At 33.9% G+C, this 18,670-nt stretch overlaps 2 protein-coding genes across 3 annotated transcripts; both read left to right on the top strand.

Moving 5' to 3' along the window:
- The first annotated feature begins 1,716 nt into the window (after nt 1-1,716).
- Nucleotides 1,717-4,459, top strand: LOC103834360 (S-type anion channel SLAH2). The gene is made up of 5 exons (XM_009110427.3): nt 1,717-1,878; nt 2,001-2,376; nt 2,606-3,376; nt 3,530-3,561; nt 3,648-4,459. The coding sequence occupies exons 2-5, from the start codon at nt 2,008-2,010 to the stop codon at nt 3,967-3,969; spliced, it is 1,494 nt and encodes a 497-aa protein (XP_009108675.2). The 5' UTR covers nt 1,717-1,878; nt 2,001-2,007; the 3' UTR covers nt 3,970-4,459.
- A 1,757-nt stretch (nt 4,460-6,216) lies between these two features.
- Nucleotides 6,217-16,420, top strand: LOC103834359 (ethylene-responsive transcription factor CRF4). Of its 2 annotated transcripts, none has more exons than XR_004456455.1 (2): nt 6,217-14,170; nt 15,021-16,420. XR_004456455.1 is itself a non-coding variant. In XM_033288138.1 (2 exons), exon 2 carries the CDS (start codon nt 13,141-13,143, stop codon nt 14,116-14,118), a length of 978 nt encoding a protein of 325 aa, XP_033144029.1. In that variant the 5' UTR covers nt 6,217-6,326; nt 6,406-13,140; the 3' UTR covers nt 14,119-16,420. The 2 variants fall into 2 exon arrangements, 1 of the variants encoding a protein (XP_033144029.1); XM_033288138.1 differs by having other exon boundaries at nt 6,217-6,326; nt 6,406-16,420.
- Nucleotides 16,421-18,670: the final 2,250 nt, after the last annotated feature.

Raw genomic sequence — 18,670 nt, 5'->3', positions numbered from 1 at the left:
AGTGGTTTAGCATTTCCGGTTCAGGGTTTACTGATGAAAGGATTGGGCCGAGACAGGTTAATGTGGAGGCCTAGAAGTAGAGTTCATCTGTTGAGAAGAACCCAAGTATTATGCTCTGCGTTTTGGCAAGTCACACGGAGAGTGTGAGGCAAAATGCCATGTGCAAAGGCCGTTGGAGATTCCCTTAGCTGGATGCTGTTAGCAGTCAAGTGGATAAGGCTGATGCAGAGTATATAAAGGAAAAGGATACAGAGGGAGAGTAGTACGTTATACCTAAGATTCTAGAAAGTTCTTGAGCGGGTGAGAGAAACACGTGAGATTGGGTGTGAGATCATCTTCTTCTTCGTGTTGGTACTCTTTGTTCATAGAGATAGCTTTCTGGTGAGAGACGTGAGCTTACGAGAGGTGTGAGCTGGGTGAGGGTCTCATACGGGTATTGATTACGTACTACTTGTATCCTGTTTCCACGAGATGTACCAAGTGCTTCGTTAACAGCCTTGGGAACTCTAAATCACCTGTGTCTTTTACTTTCTGCAAAACAAACAAACACATAATCACTTAGGATAAACGAAGATAAAATGAGCTAGATAAGTCAAACTGAACGTGAAATCACTACACAAAGCAACTTCCTTCTCCCTAGACTCAACTACTCTAAGCCGCTCTTCCTTCTTCTTTAGCGACTCTACCATGTGATTAAACTGAGGCGAAAGATTGAGAAAAGATGAAACCTTTTCCTCAATCTGCTCTAGGGTTTTGAGAATGCCCTCACTGTTTAGGTCTGTAAAGTCTGAATCTTCTTCCATCACCATGGTCTCTGAGCCGTGAAACCATAAGCAAAAATAAGGATGGGTCATCAAGGAAGGAACTTTTCATTAACAATGCAAACCAAGAAGACAGCTAATTAAACAACCTCTTAACGTCGGCGGCTCTGTTTCTTCTCAGGCGTGCCTCCACCGGAAAACAGTAGATATCCCGGTTACTTCCTCGCTTTTTCCGACCGGAAGATAAAAGGGATTTAGGCAAACGAAAAGTCAAAAAGACAAAACCTGTCTTTTTTTGTACATTCAGATACTTTTTTGTAATAAAGAAGGGATGATCTTTAATTGCTCTTTACCTGAAAATGGAGGGAGGAAGAGACTTGTGATGCATTCTCTTTCATACTCAAAATGTATGCACAACTTTCTTTGCTAATCGTTAGATGGGATTGTTTTTAGCCGTCGGATTATCAGCTAATGGACTTTTAAAGGAACGGGTCAGCCCATTTAACTTCAATTAACATTTCGAATCAGTAGGCCCAGTAAAAGTATACAACAACCAAGTCTATTATCTTAAGTAGTGCACAGACGAGACTGAAAAGGCCAAGCCGTATTTTTTTGTTTTATTGTGTTGACTTGTGAGTCAAGGAACATTATCTTTAATACTCCTTTTCAATTTCTTAACCTAATTATTTGCATATTTTTATCATCATAATCTACTCTTACCGTTGTTATATTTTTGCATTAATAGTTTCTTTTAGCAAATAGCTTGGGCCACATTTCAGATAAAAATCACCGGTTGATGAGACCGAGAGATCCGTTTGGTTGTACAGAACCAATAAAATAAATTAAAAGTGAATGCAGACAAAGCCTTGCTGGTCAGAACACAACTGCTTGAATAAAACAAAAAATACAAAGACATAAAACTTTTATATTTCTTTAGACAGCTCAAAAACTTAAACAGTAGAGAACATTCTGGTCTTTCGGTGGACTTAGTTGACTTGACATATATAGCAGCCACTACCCACTGCCCAGTGCCCACACATAAACATTATTACTCCTGTGCTTTGTAGTGATCAGATCTACATCTTGTCTGTTTCCATCACTTCTCTCTTCATTTTCTGTAAGTATATATGGTTTATATGTTATATACATGATCCAATTAGATAGCAGTGTGTATCTTCAATGTGACGTTTTTTATTTAATTTATATGTGTGTTTCTGTAATTTTGATGTACTAAACCAGAGATATTATGAATAATCCAAGATCGGCTAGTCCTTCAGATTCTCTGGCAACCTCAGATCTATTAGACAAACAACGTCAATCGAGTCATGGAGAGTTCACACGACTAGAGAAACGAATGGGAGGGAGAAGGATGACGTTTCACTCCAAGTCTATGCCTAGAGGTTCCCTGTTTCTTGGCCAAGAAGCTTCTAGAAACTCCCATGACAAGAGGTTTGACCTGTTCAGGACCATGTCAGGGAAGCTCGAACGTCAGATCTCGAATTTACGTGGAAAACCAATCGACAGATCATTGCAGGAGGATAAAGAGATCACTGAATCTTTAACCGCTGATAGATTCTTCGACGCTCTTCAAGGCCCTGAACTTGATACTCTCAAGGTATTAATATTTTTGATTAAAAAACATAGTTTAAATATTAAAAATATCACAGTTTTAAAAATAAATGTATGAATATGAATAAAATAATTAGTTTTAAGTATTAAACTAGGTAGGAAAAAAATTAGGTATTAAAAAAATTTAGTTAGTATGTTTTTATGGAATTTTGTTGTTATTCTTGCTTTTTAGTTACTTGAATTAATGGTGTCTTAACAAATATATGAAAGAACAGGAGAAGGAGAAGATAGTTCTCCCTGATGACAAAACGTGGCCGTTTCTTCTTCGGTTCCCAATCACATCGTACGGGATGTGTCTTGGAGTAAGCAGTCACGCCATCATGTGGAAGACCTTAGCAACCACAGACGCCGAAAAGTTCTTGCACGTGACGCAAGTGGTCAACCACGTGCTCTGGTGGATCTCTCTCGTCCTCCTCATCGCCGTCTCCATCACTTACCTCTTCAAAACCATCTTCTTCTTCGAGGCGGTCCGCCGCGAGTTCAGACATCCAATCAGAGTCAACTTCTTCTTCGCACCTCTCATATCAGTCCTCTTCTTGGCACTTGGGATCCCACATTCCATCACCTCGAGCCTTCCCTCTATACTTTGGTACTTCCTTATGGCTCCAATCTTGTTTCTTGAAATGAAGATTTACGGACAGTGGATGTCTGGTGGACAACGACGCCTCTCCAAAGTTGCTAACCCTACAAATCACCTTTCTATTGTTGGTAACTTCGTTGGAGCACTTCTTGGAGCATCGATGGGGTTGAAAGAAGGACCGATGTTTTTCTTCTCCATAGGGTTGGCTTATTATATGGTCTTGTTTGTGACTCTGTATCAGAGACTTCCCACGAACGAAACCTTACCTAAAGAGCTTCATCCTGTTTTCTTTCTATTTGTGGCTGCACCCGCCGTCGCTTCCATGGCTTGGACCAAGATCTCTGCCTCTTTTGATCTCGGTTCGCGTCTAGCTTACTTCGCCTCCTTGTTCTTGTGCTTCTCTCTGGTAATTTTCTATATTTAATTTAACACATGTAGTCATAGTGAGAATAGAGCAAAGTTTCTTGCGTCACAAGAAATGATAACAGTGAGAACAGAGCAAAGTTGCTTGCCTCACAAGAAATGTTAACAACTTCACTACTTGTGGTTCTTGTTTCAGGTTGTTCGGATTAACTTTTTCCGTGGATTCAAGTAAGATACTTCTCTAACTGATTAGAAGAGTCTAGAGATCAAATAAATTAGATGTTATCTGATATATCTATATTGTGACATGTTAGATTCTCGCTAGCTTGGTGGGCTTACACGTTTCCGATGACGGCCGTGGCCACCGCGACGATAAAATACTCAGGGGAAGTCACCGGAGTAGCAACTCAGATACTGTCGGTTTTACTGTCGGGAGCAGCAACGCTGACGGTGATAGGTGTCCTGGTAATGACGGTGGTGCACGCTTTTGTCAAATGTGATCTCTTCCCCAACGATGTCGCCATTGCAATAAGTGCAGAGCAACCGAAGCAGAAGAAATGGTTCAAACAGCTCAAGGTTTTGGATCCGGAAGATAATCAAATAGATGTAGAAGCCCCTCCTTTATTAAATGCATAGTGTCACACGGATTAAATAGCCCAATGATTCAGCTTAGAGGTGTGAACCAAAGTATAAGCAATTTATAATAAAACATACAAGAAAAAATATAAGGATCTAGTCTCCGACAATGATACAGGGTTGCTGCTTTGTCAGACTTAAGCTGGGGAGTTTCACTCTCACAAGTATCATCTTTTCTCATGTCTTTGACTATAGCATGACGCAGGGTTAAGCAAGACGAATAGTTTTCTTGAATGTTATAATACCAAGTGCAAGCTCCACCTTGGCGAAGACTATGATGGATATCTTAGTTTCCACTTTGTTTTTCGGAGGCTCCGGAGAGCTTTTTATTCGAACGCCTTTGTGCATTTCTTTTTCCTAGTTGCATTTCTCTTTTTTTTATACAATTTTTATCAATTTGGAAGTATGACAGTGTTTTTATCTTGATAGTATGACAGTCTGTGTTCAAAAAACAAAAAGTATGACAGTCCTTTTAGCAAAAAAAAAAAAAGAGTGTTAAGAGAAGCCCATAAAATATTAAAATAATCATGTCAAAAAAATATATTAAAATAATCATATGGGCCCATTATATAGGTTAGGATATAGGGTTTAAGTTTCAACTTTCAAGCACATATAAAACTGTTTGAGATATTGTATGAAACATTTCAACCACACAAACACAAAACATCCCAAGGTAAATATTGTTGCTCTATCACTATTTTGCTATTGTTATGTAGATTTTCTCTACCAGATATATGATAGGAATCAATTTAAGATTGTATGTTGCTCTATCACTTTTTGCTATTGTTTTGTAGATTTTCTCTACCAGATATATGATATGAATCAATTTAAGATTGTTTTGCACATTTTCAAGTGAGGAACTTTGAATCATGCTGTGTATTTTGTCTTATGGTAGATCGAAAGTCATCTTTGTTTCAGTCTTAGAGGAACTATAGTATTTGAGAGTTTTGTGGCTTTGGTTTCGAATCATGCTTATTTGATCTTTGATTTTGCTTTGCTTCTCTTTGGTTTAAGATGGCGTTTACAAGAGAAGAAGCTTTTGATCGCGTCCAACTCAGAGACCTTAAACACAGGGTCTTTGATTTTGTGAAAAAAACATATGCGATTGTGAATGATCCTTCAACAGATTCAATGATCTCGTGGGGGATCCCAACGGCAACAGTCTCATACTGCAGAGACCTCTTCCCCTAGAATATACCGAATCCTTTCTTTTCCACTCTGGAGCTCTATGCATGGAGAGATTTGTAACTTATGTAAGTCTCTTTCTTTTTCCTTATCATCATATTTTCAAATAAGCATGAAGTTTGTTGTTGTTATTGTTGTGTACGGTTTTACAATGACTGTCTCTGGATCACAAGTGGAATATGCAAATGATGATTTTGTGAGAGGTCAACCCGAACGTTTAGAAAAGATATGCGAACCCTTTGTGGCAAGGTTGAAACAAGATAATGAGTTGCGGTTAAAACTAAATAATGGTAAGCAACCTATATTGGAATTTGATGCTGGTTGGGTTCTTATCCATGGTCTTAATGAGTTTGTATTATGTTTTGTCTTTTAAATTTTAGACCGAAAGCGCCAATGGCAAGAGTACCGTAATGGGATGTCATTGAACTCTTCAAACATATATATTCAGTGGTAGATGATCCTGCAACGAAGAAATTCAACCCGGCGACAAGGTCCCAATCTCCAACAAGCAAAAGAAGCTTACCAAGAAATTCAACCCGGCGACAAGGTCCCAATCTCCAATCGACCCCGTCGGTTTTCGTGGACGCAGCGTGGAAAGATTCATCGAATCAAGCTGGTATTGCGTGGATCCTGACAGAGAACCGCTCAATCGAGCCGATCACAGGGTCTCTGATCATTAAGGAGGTGGCTTCCCCCCCTCATGGCCGAATCGCTTGCTCTTCGACAGGGAATCTCAGAGGCTCTACGGTTAGGGTTAACTTCAATCTCGGTTTACTCCGATTGCGCAACGCTCATAAGAGCAATCTCATCAGATAGTCAGATCAAAGAGATCTATGGCGTTCTCCAGGACATCAAGAATCTCTCATCTCACTTTCATTCTATCTCCTTCCTGCACGTCGATCGTTCTCAGAACATTGCTGCAGATGAATTAGCAAAAAAGGCCCTTAAGGCCTCTTCAGTTTCTTTTTGTAATGGTTCTGGGCCTGCCCATTAGGGCTTAAACTCTTTTGTCTTTCTTTTTAAGTCTTAATATTAATCAGTTGTTCAAAAAAAAAAATGATCCTGCAACGAACTCATTCATCTCGTGGGGACCCAATGGCAAGAGTTTCATAGTGCTGGATCCTCAAAGATGTGCCTGTTATTGTTTTCCCTACAATTTACTTGAAGAATGTGTAAGTTTGTTTGTATGATTATTTTCCATACAAAAATATGAATTCACTTTGGTTGATGTTTACTGTATTTTTTTGGTAGGGTTTTACAAAAACAGTGTCTGGATCACAAATGGAATTTGCAAGTGAAATTTTTTGTGGCAGGCAAACCAAAGCTTATAAAGAAGACAAGCGAAAAGCATAAGCCAGCGATGATTGCATATAGTAAGAAATTTAGAGAGCGTATGGACGCTTTTATACCAAATCCTGCCATGGAAAAGAGACGACGTTGTCCACCAAACTTAAAACTTTGGAGAGGCAACGTTGCCCCCATACATGGCCTCTCCAAAGTCGTCCGTCATTCATTGTTGTTGTCACAGTCGCTGGGAAATCTTTTAAAATATCAGTAGTGTTATTTATTTGATCTTGACGTGCATAAACTCTTTGAAAGAAATCCTCCTCATGTAATCCGTATTACCATGCTCATCACTGATAAGCAAATCTTGTTTCTTGAATATCTTGTTTTTGTGCACGATTGACAAAATCTAAAGCCAATAAATAATATCTATTAAAACTAATGAAATGGTCCATTATCTGGGTTAGGGTTTTGCTTTAGGTTTCAAGCACATATAAAACTGTTTGAGCTATTGTCTGAAACATTCCAACCACACAAACCCAAAAGATGTCAAGGTATATATTGCTCTTTCACCATTTTGCTATTGTTTTGTAGATAATCTTTACCAGATCTATGAATATGGATCAGTTTAAAGATTATCTTGTACATTTTCGGGTGGAAAACTTTGAATCATGATGTGTATTTTAACTTATTGTAGATCGAAAGTCATCTTTGTTCGGTCTTAGAGGAACTACAGTATTTGATAATTTTGTGCCTTTGGTTTCGAATCATGCTTATTTCATCTTTATTTTTGCTTCTCTTTTGTTTAATATGTATTTCTTGATGTAGATTTGAGATAGAGTTCACAAGAGAGGAAGCTTTTGATCGCGTTTAAAAGTGTTTTTATTTTGCATTTATTGTCTTTTGAATTTTTAAGATTTTAATAATTTTTATTATTCGGTATTATTCGGTTTAATTCGATATTTTATAGTAAGTATCACGCCTTTCTGAAAAAGGAGGCGAGGAGTATTACACGGATATTCAACCTATATATTTTGAATACAAAAAAAACATGAAAATATACCATATCACACGAATAAATACATAAATGTACATGAAGATCACAAACTCGTCTTATATTTACTATTAATTCATACTTAGAGTTTTCAATATTTTTTCAATAATGTCTGTGTTGAGGTGTTTCAAATATTAAACATACAATGACAGCTTGAATTTTTTCTTTGTGATTTCTTAAATTCATGATCTAAAATTCCGTTCATCCTTTTCAAGATCAGTCTTTTTCGAAACTGTTTATTATAGGCCACACTAAGGAGATTGTTTATTGTATATCTAGTAATATTTACCAAGTAATATATTAAAATTACGATTATAAAAAACATTGCTATATTTTTTTTTAATTTCACGTGATTACCTTTTACTTTTCCGGATAAATTATGAAATCTTTTCACATACAATTTAGTTTAACAAAACGAAAAGTATAACAATATATATAAAGTAATAATAAAATACAAATGATAAAAAATTGTTGGCCTCGGCCTTATTGGTTTAGCCTTAAAAGAATCCAATAAGCACTAAACAAAAGTCCAACTGGCATGCTTTAAAGATACATAGCAAGCTACAAGAAGACACCTCAACACGGCATTATTGAAAAAACAGAAACCGGTTGATGTTTCATGTTTGAAATACTGATGAAGTTGGAATATTTGGATTACAATGTCTTCTGGTGAAATTTTAGATCACGAATTAAAAAAATTACAACAAAAAAATTCAAGCTGTCATTGTATGTTTAATATTTGAAACACCTTAACACAGACATTATTGAAAAACTATTGAATAGTCTAAGTAAATATTGAGCAATTTTTATCAGATAAGTATGAATAAAAACATCATATAGATTACAATACAAATGTCTTTATAAAACTCCAATCGTTATTTAAATTCCAAAAGATATAAAAACAATTGTTTTTAAAAAAATATATAAAATTTGTGCACAGTGCAAACAAAAGATTTTCTTTTAATAGTGTATATGGTTTTTTCTAGAATCAAAGTATTCTTAAACCTTAATCTTAATTTTTAATTTCTTTCCCCTTTTATTTGTATATCTGAAAATGGCTTTCAATGCTGTCAAAGCTGAGGCAATGGGTGCATTAATTGATTTTATCTGATGAAATGATTCCAGCTCTTCTTCAAGATTTTAAAATGTTTATGAAAATATAGTTTTTTAAAATATAGTTAAATACCAATAAAAATATATCCAAATTTTTATATACATTAATTTTATCAAAGAGATAAAACTATAATATAAGTGATTGTAAACATTTTTATTATTTATATATGTTCACTGAAATATATAAATACAATGTAGATGTAAAGTTATAAGTGAGAAATTAATATAACAAAGGTAAGAGATACAATATCAACCAAAAACTTATTTGATAAAAATATGGGCAAAACAAAAAACATTAGCAAACAATCGTCAAATTATAATGAAATTACCATAATAAATGAATTGTAAAATATACACATCATGAAACAAGAATGATGTAATGTAAAACAATTTAAACCAAATAAATATAAATAATAATTATTAATTAGTTGATTACTTCCAGAGGTAAAATATATTTGATTAAGTATTTAAGTCAAGTAAAAAATAAATGTTGGGATCCATACATTTCTCATATGAAAAAAGGATTACCGGTATTATCGGGTAGTTTACCGGTAACCAAGAATCTTCGTTACCGAAGAATAAGATGTGATATTCAGTGTCAAGTATGTGGGAATGAGGAAGAATCCATTAATCATGTGTTGTTTGAGTGCCCGTTGGCATTACAAACTTGGGCTTTATCTAATATTCCTTCATGTCCGGGGGTTTTTTCCACCCAGTCTCTTTTCATAAATATGGACTATCTTTTCTGGCGGTTACCCAAAGAACCAGATTTGAGTTATTTCCCGTGGATACTATGGTATATTTGGAAGAACCGAAATGCTAAGGTTTTTAATAATCAGACAAGAACTCCTCTTGACATTCTTAGGACTTCAGAGATAGAAGGTGTTCTGTGGGCTGAAGCTCAGAAAGATGCGACTATAAAGCGTGGAACTATAGATATTATAGAAAAAGCTCTGCCACTTGACATCAACAGGTGTTATATTGATGGAGCAGGAACATGATCTTTACACGGGACAAGGGTGGGTTTATAGGAAAAATGAATCCACTGATACTATGATGGGTGCAATGTCTATTCGCAGGAGTCTATCACTTTTACATGCTGAATGTGAAGCTTTGATATGGGCGATGGAGTGCATGAAAACCCTACAAGTTATAGAGGTGGTGTTTGCAACTGACTGCTCTCCATTGGAGACGATGGTGTCTACACCAACAGAATGGTCGGCGTTCACTACACATATGGAGGAGTTTCTGCGATGAAAGGATTTTTTCCTCAACTTCTCTATCCAACATATTTCAAGAGCACAAAATACTCTGGCGGACAAGTTAGCACGAGGTGTTAGGATTTCGCCATCTGCCATAATTTATGTTGATTCAGTCCTCCCGAGGTGGCTCTCGGATCAGGGATCCTATTAGTTTCTTAGCCTTTTGTTGTAAAAAAAAAAGGACATGGGCAGTAGTTTTTCTTTTCGGACATTGAACACGGTAGTGCATGTATAGTATAGTGCTTCAAGTTACGGCCGAAGCACATGCATTGTTGATTTCGAAAACTCAAATTTTGAAGCTTTTGCATATGATTATCTTAAAATATCCCATAAATTTAAGAATTATTCACATCTAATTCCACTAAGACATCAAATTATATTAACCCACTAACCGCAATGCGCTTCATGCTACAAACACGGAATATTACAGAAATCAAAATATCAGTTTCCAAGAAAAAACGGCAGACTAATAACACCGGGTGCAACACAAGTAACCACTACACGACCACTTCGAGCATGGACCATTCTATAGTATTTTCTAAGAATCACCAAAACTTTTTCTTCAAATCTAGCTAACGACCGAGGGCTTTAACCATTGTTTAATATCCGAACATGCAAAAGCCTGAAGACGTATGCAAAGTAGTATATAACAATTACAACTACACGTGTCAGTGATTCGACTAACTACAAATCTATCTTCAAAGTCTCCATAACTTAGCAAAATAATATTTTTATTTACGGGATGGAGAGTTCGTGCACAAGAGAGCATGGTGAATGCGAGGTTCCATTCATTATTCAATTAGATTTATAAAAAAAAATGTTGAGAATGAAGATAGAACTTGCTTATAGACTGAGTGTAGAGGCAATCTTCGATCATCAGTCTCCAGTTTTGTCTTTAATGAATCAGGGAATCGCGATATTGTTGGCATCTACTCAGTAATGGCATTAATTATATTCATTAATGTTAGTACAATGTTAATGCGGTTCATTAATGGCCTTCAGTTGGCTTCATTTGACAGCTTGGTTTAAGGGATAACATGTTTTCAAATTCATCCGTTTTCAACGTCGTTTAACAAAATCGACTCAAATCAAAAATATTAAAAGTTTCTACATCAAAATAATTTGAACAAGTTGTTTTCATTGGCTTTGTTGCATGTTTTAATTATGGCACAAAAGAAGGCCATTTTCGCCATTGATTGTCCCTGCTTGTGGGTTTTCCAGCTAAAACAAACATACTCTCCCTCCGTTTCACAAATAGACTTTATATAGTTTTCACGTATATTAAAAAACACATTAAGTTACTATAATAAATCTATTGTTTTCAGCAATTTTTAGTTTTTAATATCTTTTAACCAATAATAATTTAATAAAATCAATTAATCTTTTTAAAATTTAATTCTTTTTCATAGAAAAGACAAAATATTTATTTTTGTGAAATCTATCTTTGCTAAAGAGATAGAAGTATTAGCGTTATCACTATGTAGTACCACTCAAAACATATTCAAAATTTTGACTCAGATTCTTAGGAATACGTTTGTCAAATAAAATTACTTATAGGAATAGCCGGAAAAAATACTTTTGATTCGCTGTAACAATTTTATTGTCCACAATTTGGAAAAAATCTCGATCTCTAATACGATAGATATTTAAACTATAAATACACTTTCACAAATAAGACCAACATTTCTTGCTTGTGAACTAAGACTGTCCACGAGAATGACTTAAGTAGTACTCACGAGTTGCGACCATGTAGCTTCTGCTACAAGACATACATTAACTTGGGGAAACTCGAAACTCACACGTTATGGTAATTTTTAATGTTATCTTAAACTTGTTTATGAGAAATAATTGCTCAAGCGGTTGCCTTCTCTAGTCTTTACTTGTCCATCAAAATTCGAGCTTATAACCTCTTTAGTTTAAAGCTATACACCATGACCAACGTACATCAAAGAAATAGTATATGATATATTTCTAATGGTGATAAAGCTTTCAACGTTTTGCTACTTTGAAGGGTTGCCCTTCTTTTTAGAATGGATATTTGTCCTTGGTTTTAGTTTAACCAAGCCTCTTTCATTTGGATTCTTTGTTATGACCTGTAAATTGGACATGTTCATATATTATGCATATATTTTTATTAGATTTGAGTAATTCTTTACTAGCTAGTACGTCTAAAATTTTTTTGAATGAATAGCTAGTACGTGTAAATTTCAATCACGCACACTAGTATTACATACGCATAACCAATTACTTTGTACAAATTACTATATAATAACCAATTACAATAAGATGAGGTTTATATATTGCATATATGTATCTAAATAGAAGGATAAAAATATATCTTGTCTTGCTAATTTCATCATGGGCCTGAGGCCATAAACACTGTCTGTTCCTGAGTTTTTATTTATTTAAAAGTATCCAGTTTGCCCAAAAAAAAAAATATATGTGGATTGGTCAGTAGTACTTGGCTCCATGGAGGACAGTGGCCAAGAACACTGCACTAAACCTCGGGGTTTGTCTTTGTCAATCCAAAGATTCCTCATGTCGTCTCTCTTCCCACTTTGGATCTTTCATAACGTAATCGTCCTTAGTTTCTCTCACGCACCCTCAGGACGCTCTACCAAACTGATACTAAACTACAAGGACCATAATAACATGTGGAATAACTCCTAAAATCACGTTTTTAGTGCATGGACTGACTATATATAATTGCATTTAGCTGTTACGAAATTCAATAATTGAAAAATATTGCAATAATGTAGAGGTTCCAGTGGATTGAAAAACGAAAATACGAAGATTAAGCTATTGGCGGGAGCTAGTGTGGAAAAATAAATGGTAAAACCTTTCTTAAAAAAAAACTTGAAAATAAATAAATGGCACCAAGTCCCAGGTTGTCTGCAACGTCAGTCCTCACTGTAAATTAATGAGAAGATCTTAATAAATAATTTGTTACCATTTTCCTTAAAATAATTTTGATAATAGAGGAAGTAAAATCTATACGAACAGAAACAAATATATTTTAAAAATATTTTTTTTTACATATATTATGGCTAAAGATCCTATAAAAGAGGACTAAAAGAGAGTGAATTCTGAATCTTTCACTTTAAACTTGCCTACTTTTTCTGCATTCTCTCTCTCTCTCCCTCTCTCTCTCTCTCTCTCTCTAATTAACTAGAATCCTTCAAACTTTTCACAAAATCAAAATCAGAATCTCAGTTTTTCCTCCAAACAGAATCTTGAAAAGCAAGAAAATATAAGTTAGGTGAGAGCCGAGTGATGATGATGGATGAATATATGGACTTCAGACCAGTCAAGTACACAGAGCACAAGAAAGTGATCAAGAAGTACACTAAAAAGTTGCCAGTGGAGGAGAACAAGAGGAAGAACAGTACTGGTCGTGACTCGGCCAGGTTGGTTCGGGTGTGCGTGATGGATGGTGACGCCACTGATTCATCAAGCGACGATGAGGAGGAGTTTATGTTCCCTAGGAGACGTGTCAAAAGATTGATTAACGAGATCAGAGTTGAACCGAGCTCCTCCTCCTCCGGCGAAGTCTCGGCTCTGGCCGCCGTTGACTCTCCTCCCCAAATGGTCTCTGTTTCCGGCGCCGACCAAAACCAGAAGAAGTTCCGCGGCGTGAGACGTCGACCGTGGGGAAAATACGCGGCGGAGATTCGTGATCCAGTGCAACGCCGGAGGATCTGGCTTGGTACTTTCTCAACGGCGGAGGAAGCTGCTGTCGTCTACGACAACGCAGCAATCAGGCTTCGTGGCCCTGATGCTCTTACCAACTTCACCGTACCACCAAAACCGGAACCAGAACCGGACCGGGAGAGCAACGTATCTGTTTATTCAACATCAGAATCAGTGGAAGACTCTCATCATCATCTATCTTCTCCAACATCAGTTCTGAACTACCATATACCCGAGCCGGTTGATGAACCGGTCAAACCGGTTAAGCAAGAGTTTATTGAACCGGAACCCATAAGCTGTCACCTAGACGAAGTTTATAATTCATTTCCATTGGACATTACATTTCCGGACAACTATTTCACTGAAACATTGGAGGACATTTCCATCTTCGATCAGTCCATGTCTCCTATTCAATCATCGGAGAGTAATTTCTTCGACGATCTTATGCTATTCGATAACAGCAACATAGGTGGAGAGAGCTACTCTTCTAAAATGAAAGAGATTGGTTCCATATTCAATGATCTTGATGATTCTTTGATATCGGAACTTTTAGTTGTGTGATATTTGTACCAAGGAGAAAAAAAAACATTGGTTGCGAATATTGCTGGTGTAAGTCCAGTGCCGTGCCAAGGCATATTGAGGCCTAAGGCAAATTTAAAAATAAATGTTTCATTTAAAATTTGGAAATAAAGGTTTCCATTTCAACTTTGGAAATTGTAATACATATTTTTAAATATAAAATTACTGAAAACAAAAGAATTTTTTTGTAATTTTTTTTAATACAAAACATTATTTAAACAAAACAGTAAAAAGGACTAAGACATAATATGTTTTCTTATATTCAAAAAATTATTTTGCCAAATTTCCATAATCAACATTTATAAGAAAATAATTTCGTATAAGTATATGATAGTTAGGCCATTCAATAGTATCAATATATTTTGGATGTATTTTATAAAACTAGTAACTAAAAGAGCAAATTAGTTCAATATACTGAAAAAAGTGGGATACCATTGAATTGGGGGAAAATGGTAGTGATGGGGGGAAAAAAATTGAAGGGAAATAGAGTATAGAGTGCAAATATAAGGGAAGTTATGTGTAGAGAGTACAAATACTCTAACTAAAATAACTAATTAGCAGTTCAATACTATTATAAAATGATTTTTCTATTTAATTTTTTTTTAACGAAACTTTCCTATCTAACTTAAGTCACAATAAAATCATTAAGATTCTCTTCAGTCGCTTTCCATACACAAGATTTGACATGTATTCGTTGTTTAAGGTCCTATATCTATGTGAATTGTGATTAAAATCCTAGTATGAATTCAAGCGAAAATAACATCATGCTAAACTTATATTACCAATACCCTAAACAAAAACTTGGGGCCCCTAAAATATCTATTTTTTGGTGAGGCATGAAGCAAATGCATTTCTAGTAACACATAAGGCACGGCTCTGTGTAAGTCACAGTTTTGATTAATTTTTCTGTTTTTTTTTCTTTATAATGTTGAGAAGTTTTGTAATATTGTATTGTCAGTTTGTAAAACAGTTTTGGGAGAAATATTACAAATGAGTAGCTAATTAATTAGTTTGATTGTTTTTTTTGTTAGTATAATTTGAGCTGTCTGAATTTTGTGATTTGTTCATTAACTATAAAATAAAAGCAAAATTAAAAATTTCTTTGGCGATGTCTCCTCACAAATCATGGTCATGACCCGTGAAGCAATTGGCTTTTGGGTCAGTCTCAGTCGACAGTGTTGGCGTTTTTTTTCGTCCTTTTTCTACGTTATAAAGTGTTTTTGTGTTCGCTCAGGCTGGTCATAATGGAAACAAATCAAATATGTATCAACTTATTGGAAACCATCCTTTTCAAAATGAATTTCGACTAAAATATTTGTTTACTAAATATATTCTCATCGTTGACTTGACTGATTTAATCAATTAGATTTTGAACAATCCACCACTTTCTGGTTTCTTATTTTATTCTTTATAAATATTCATTAGTGGAATGGGAAGAATGGTTTCCAATTGTAGATATTAAATACCAAATATTTTCCCGGATCTTACAAATTTCGGTTTGTTTGATGATTAAAATTTGTTTGAACATTTAAAAGTGTAACTCAGATCCTATTTATATTTGCAAATTTTGACTGCTAAAAATAATAAATTGGATACTTTCCATGTTTACAAGACCACATAATACAAGGTATAATTTAAAAAAGAAAATATACTAGCCCGTTAAGAAATTAATTGCTAACTGATATACATATTTATTATTTTCTTTCTTCTTAAAAGCTACTTCAATGAATCTATGATTTAAACATTTTCAGTTATTTTCCTCATAATCAAATATTGGTGGCAGCTTAATTTAAAAAGATTTACATTTACATATTTTTTACAAATGATTCATTTCTTATAATATTAAATTAAATTTCTTATTTTTCACGTGCATTTTTAACAACTAAAATCATAACAAATGCCAAAGAAAATATGGGAAAAAGCAAAAGGGACAAATAATTATGTCCGAACGATACAAAAATAAAATAATATTTACAAGGTAAGGATATGAATGAGTATGAAACGTTGCACTAGTGTAAGAAATAATAATATCTCACAAGCGCCTATCCACATGTTAGTTTGCAGATGTACATATCATTATCATTATTATGTTTGAACTCATGCATGCTATATAGATATGCAAATATACGCACTTGTATACAACATATGAGTCTATGACAATGTTACTATTTTGATTGAAATCATATAATACAAGTCTAACTCACTAATTAAAAACACAACACCAAATGCCTTTTTTTGTGGAGAATAGGTGATAATTCCACGGACGCCATGACATAGCCACTTAGAAAAGAAAAAAGAAATTCGCAAACATGCAGGTTGACTAAGCAACTTTTTGGTTAATTGTGATACATATTGCAAGTTTATTAGATCAAAACTTTTTCAAAGGAGACAGCATACATGAAGACGTGTTAATTAGAGAGAGAGAGCTGAAGCAACAAAGACTTTGTTGAGTAGTTACAAGAGTTGACTAGGTGTTTCTCTTCTCCATTGAAAAGATTCAATCTTCATTTATCATTGGCCACATAAAAAGGTTTGATTTACAAAGCTTAGTTTTTGTTTTTGAGAAAATTATTATAAAGCTTAGTTTTTCTTAATTAACACCACAAATGAAAACGTGTTCATTACGGTATTATGGTTGCAAATCTCTAGCGTGCCCTCAGTGGTATGCAGCGTTTGGTACACAAAAAATTCAAACTAAGAACATCATGATTAATCAACAAAAAGATGTTAATGATTGCGATGTGTTACTATTCTTTTAACATTTTGTATCGACTATCTCGTAACTCTCACGTTCTATTCATATATCAAAGAAAGAAGTGGAAGTCGCCTATTTGTTTTGTTAACGTTTGCCGGTTGGTAACTGATAAAGTGCACCGGTAATGGAAAAGTAGAAGAAACATATTAGAAAATACAAAATAGGTCAATGTCGGAGAAGAAAAATCAATGACTATATGACATCGCAAAGGGATTTTTCACGTGGACAAAACACCGACTTTCTATTTGTCAACAAACGAAGACTTTGTTTCATTCATCACCAAAATTGGTGAAAAAACAATAAATGATTTCTTCACTAAATCTGGACAACTTGAAATGACGTTTTTACACGTCGGTGGGTCACAACTGTGAGTAAATCAGAATTGTAATTTTCAGCTTACAGTTAGAGAATGGCACACAGGTATATATGATTTTTCAATTAACCTCATGTCTATCAAATTTTGTAAATACGATGATACGAATGGATGAACCTTACTCATGAAAACTGACATTTTTTTTGGAACTAATAGATTCTATAACTTCAAATATGAAGTTTTTTGTTCTCTAAGAGCCTCTCTAAAAACTAACTCTATTTTGAAGTTTCCAAAACTCTATATTTAAAGTTTAAAGGTGTTCTTTTTCAAAAGCAAAACTTCAAATTCAACTTCATACTATTTATATTTTATAATATGGTCCTTATATTTGTCATAACTAATTTGAATTCATAAAAAATTTGTAAATAACTAGCACATATATAAACATATTACAACAATATTAATTAATAAAATATTATATTAAATATAAAATTTTAAATAAAAATAACTTAATTAATATTAAATTTCAAACAAAGTACCATAATATTTCATAAAATGATTTCGTAATGCATATATGACCTATTAGTGCATCTCCTCATTTTTACTTTGTAGATTACGAGCTAAAAATTGTTGAAATCGTATAATATTGATACTTGTAAATACATTAGATCAGAACAAAAAAGTAAAAGATAAACATAAAATATTGCTAAAAGACTAATTTATTTTCGATGATATTGATACTCGTGAATATATTCGATATGAACAAGAATGAATTGTACGAAAATACATCAAAAACAACAACAATCATCATCTTCAGTTACACAAAACATCTGGACATTATTTGAAAATTTTGAAGGTTCCAGATCAAACTTACCTGACTATTAGTGTTGTTTTAATATTTAAATTTTTGTAATAGTTAATTATGTCTTCATGTAATTTTTTAAAATCTTTTTGTTAAGTTTTTTTGTATATTATTGTTGTCTAAATCTAGCTTAAAATATTTTAAATCTTATTTTAAATTTTTATTTAATTTTATGTGTAAAATTTAAAATCTGTAAACAAAATTTAAAATATTTATGAGATATATTTTTTAAGGATTAAAACAATAACCGAGAAAATATTTATAAATCATAAAGGTGATGTGTAATTGTATGGACCAAAATGCAATTAAAAATATGAAACTTCAAATTTGAAGTTTTGAGTAGTGAAACTTCAAATATAGAGTTTCACTCCTTAAAACTTCAAATTTGAAGTTTTCAAGTTTCTTTTTGGAGAGCAAAATATTTCATATTTGAAGTTATAGAGTATCTTTTGGAGATGCTCTAAAAAGAAATTTCAAAACTTCAAATTTAAAGTTTTGAATAGTGAAACTTCAAATATAGAGTTTCACTATTCAAAACTTCAAATTTGAAGTTTCACTATTCAAAACTTCAAATTTGAAGTTTCATATTTTTAATTGCATTTTG

This window comes from Brassica rapa, chromosome A03 (assembly GCF_000309985.2).
Source record: "Brassica rapa cultivar Chiifu-401-42 chromosome A03, CAAS_Brap_v3.01, whole genome shotgun sequence".
Lineage (NCBI taxonomy): Eukaryota > Viridiplantae > Streptophyta > Magnoliopsida > Brassicales > Brassicaceae > Brassica > Brassica rapa.
The sequence above is the reverse complement of the archived record's forward strand: the minus strand, read 5'-3'. Positions and strand labels throughout refer to the sequence as shown.

Excerpts from the sequence above, each read along its gene's own strand:
- LOC103834360 (XM_009110427.3), top strand. The coding sequence starts at position 2,008 with ATGAATAATCCAAGATCGGCTAGTCCTTCAGATTCTCTGGCAACCTCA. Across the intron at positions 2,377-2,605 it reads CTGAACTTGATACTCTCAAG|GAGAAGGAGAAGATAGTTCT; the intron begins GTATTAATATTT and ends ATGAAAGAACAG. Across the intron at positions 3,562-3,647 it reads AACTTTTTCCGTGGATTCAA|ATTCTCGCTAGCTTGGTGGG; the intron begins GTAAGATACTTC and ends GTGACATGTTAG.
- LOC103834359 (XM_033288138.1), top strand. The coding sequence starts at position 13,141 with ATGATGATGGATGAATATATGGACTTCAGACCAGTCAAGTACACAGAG.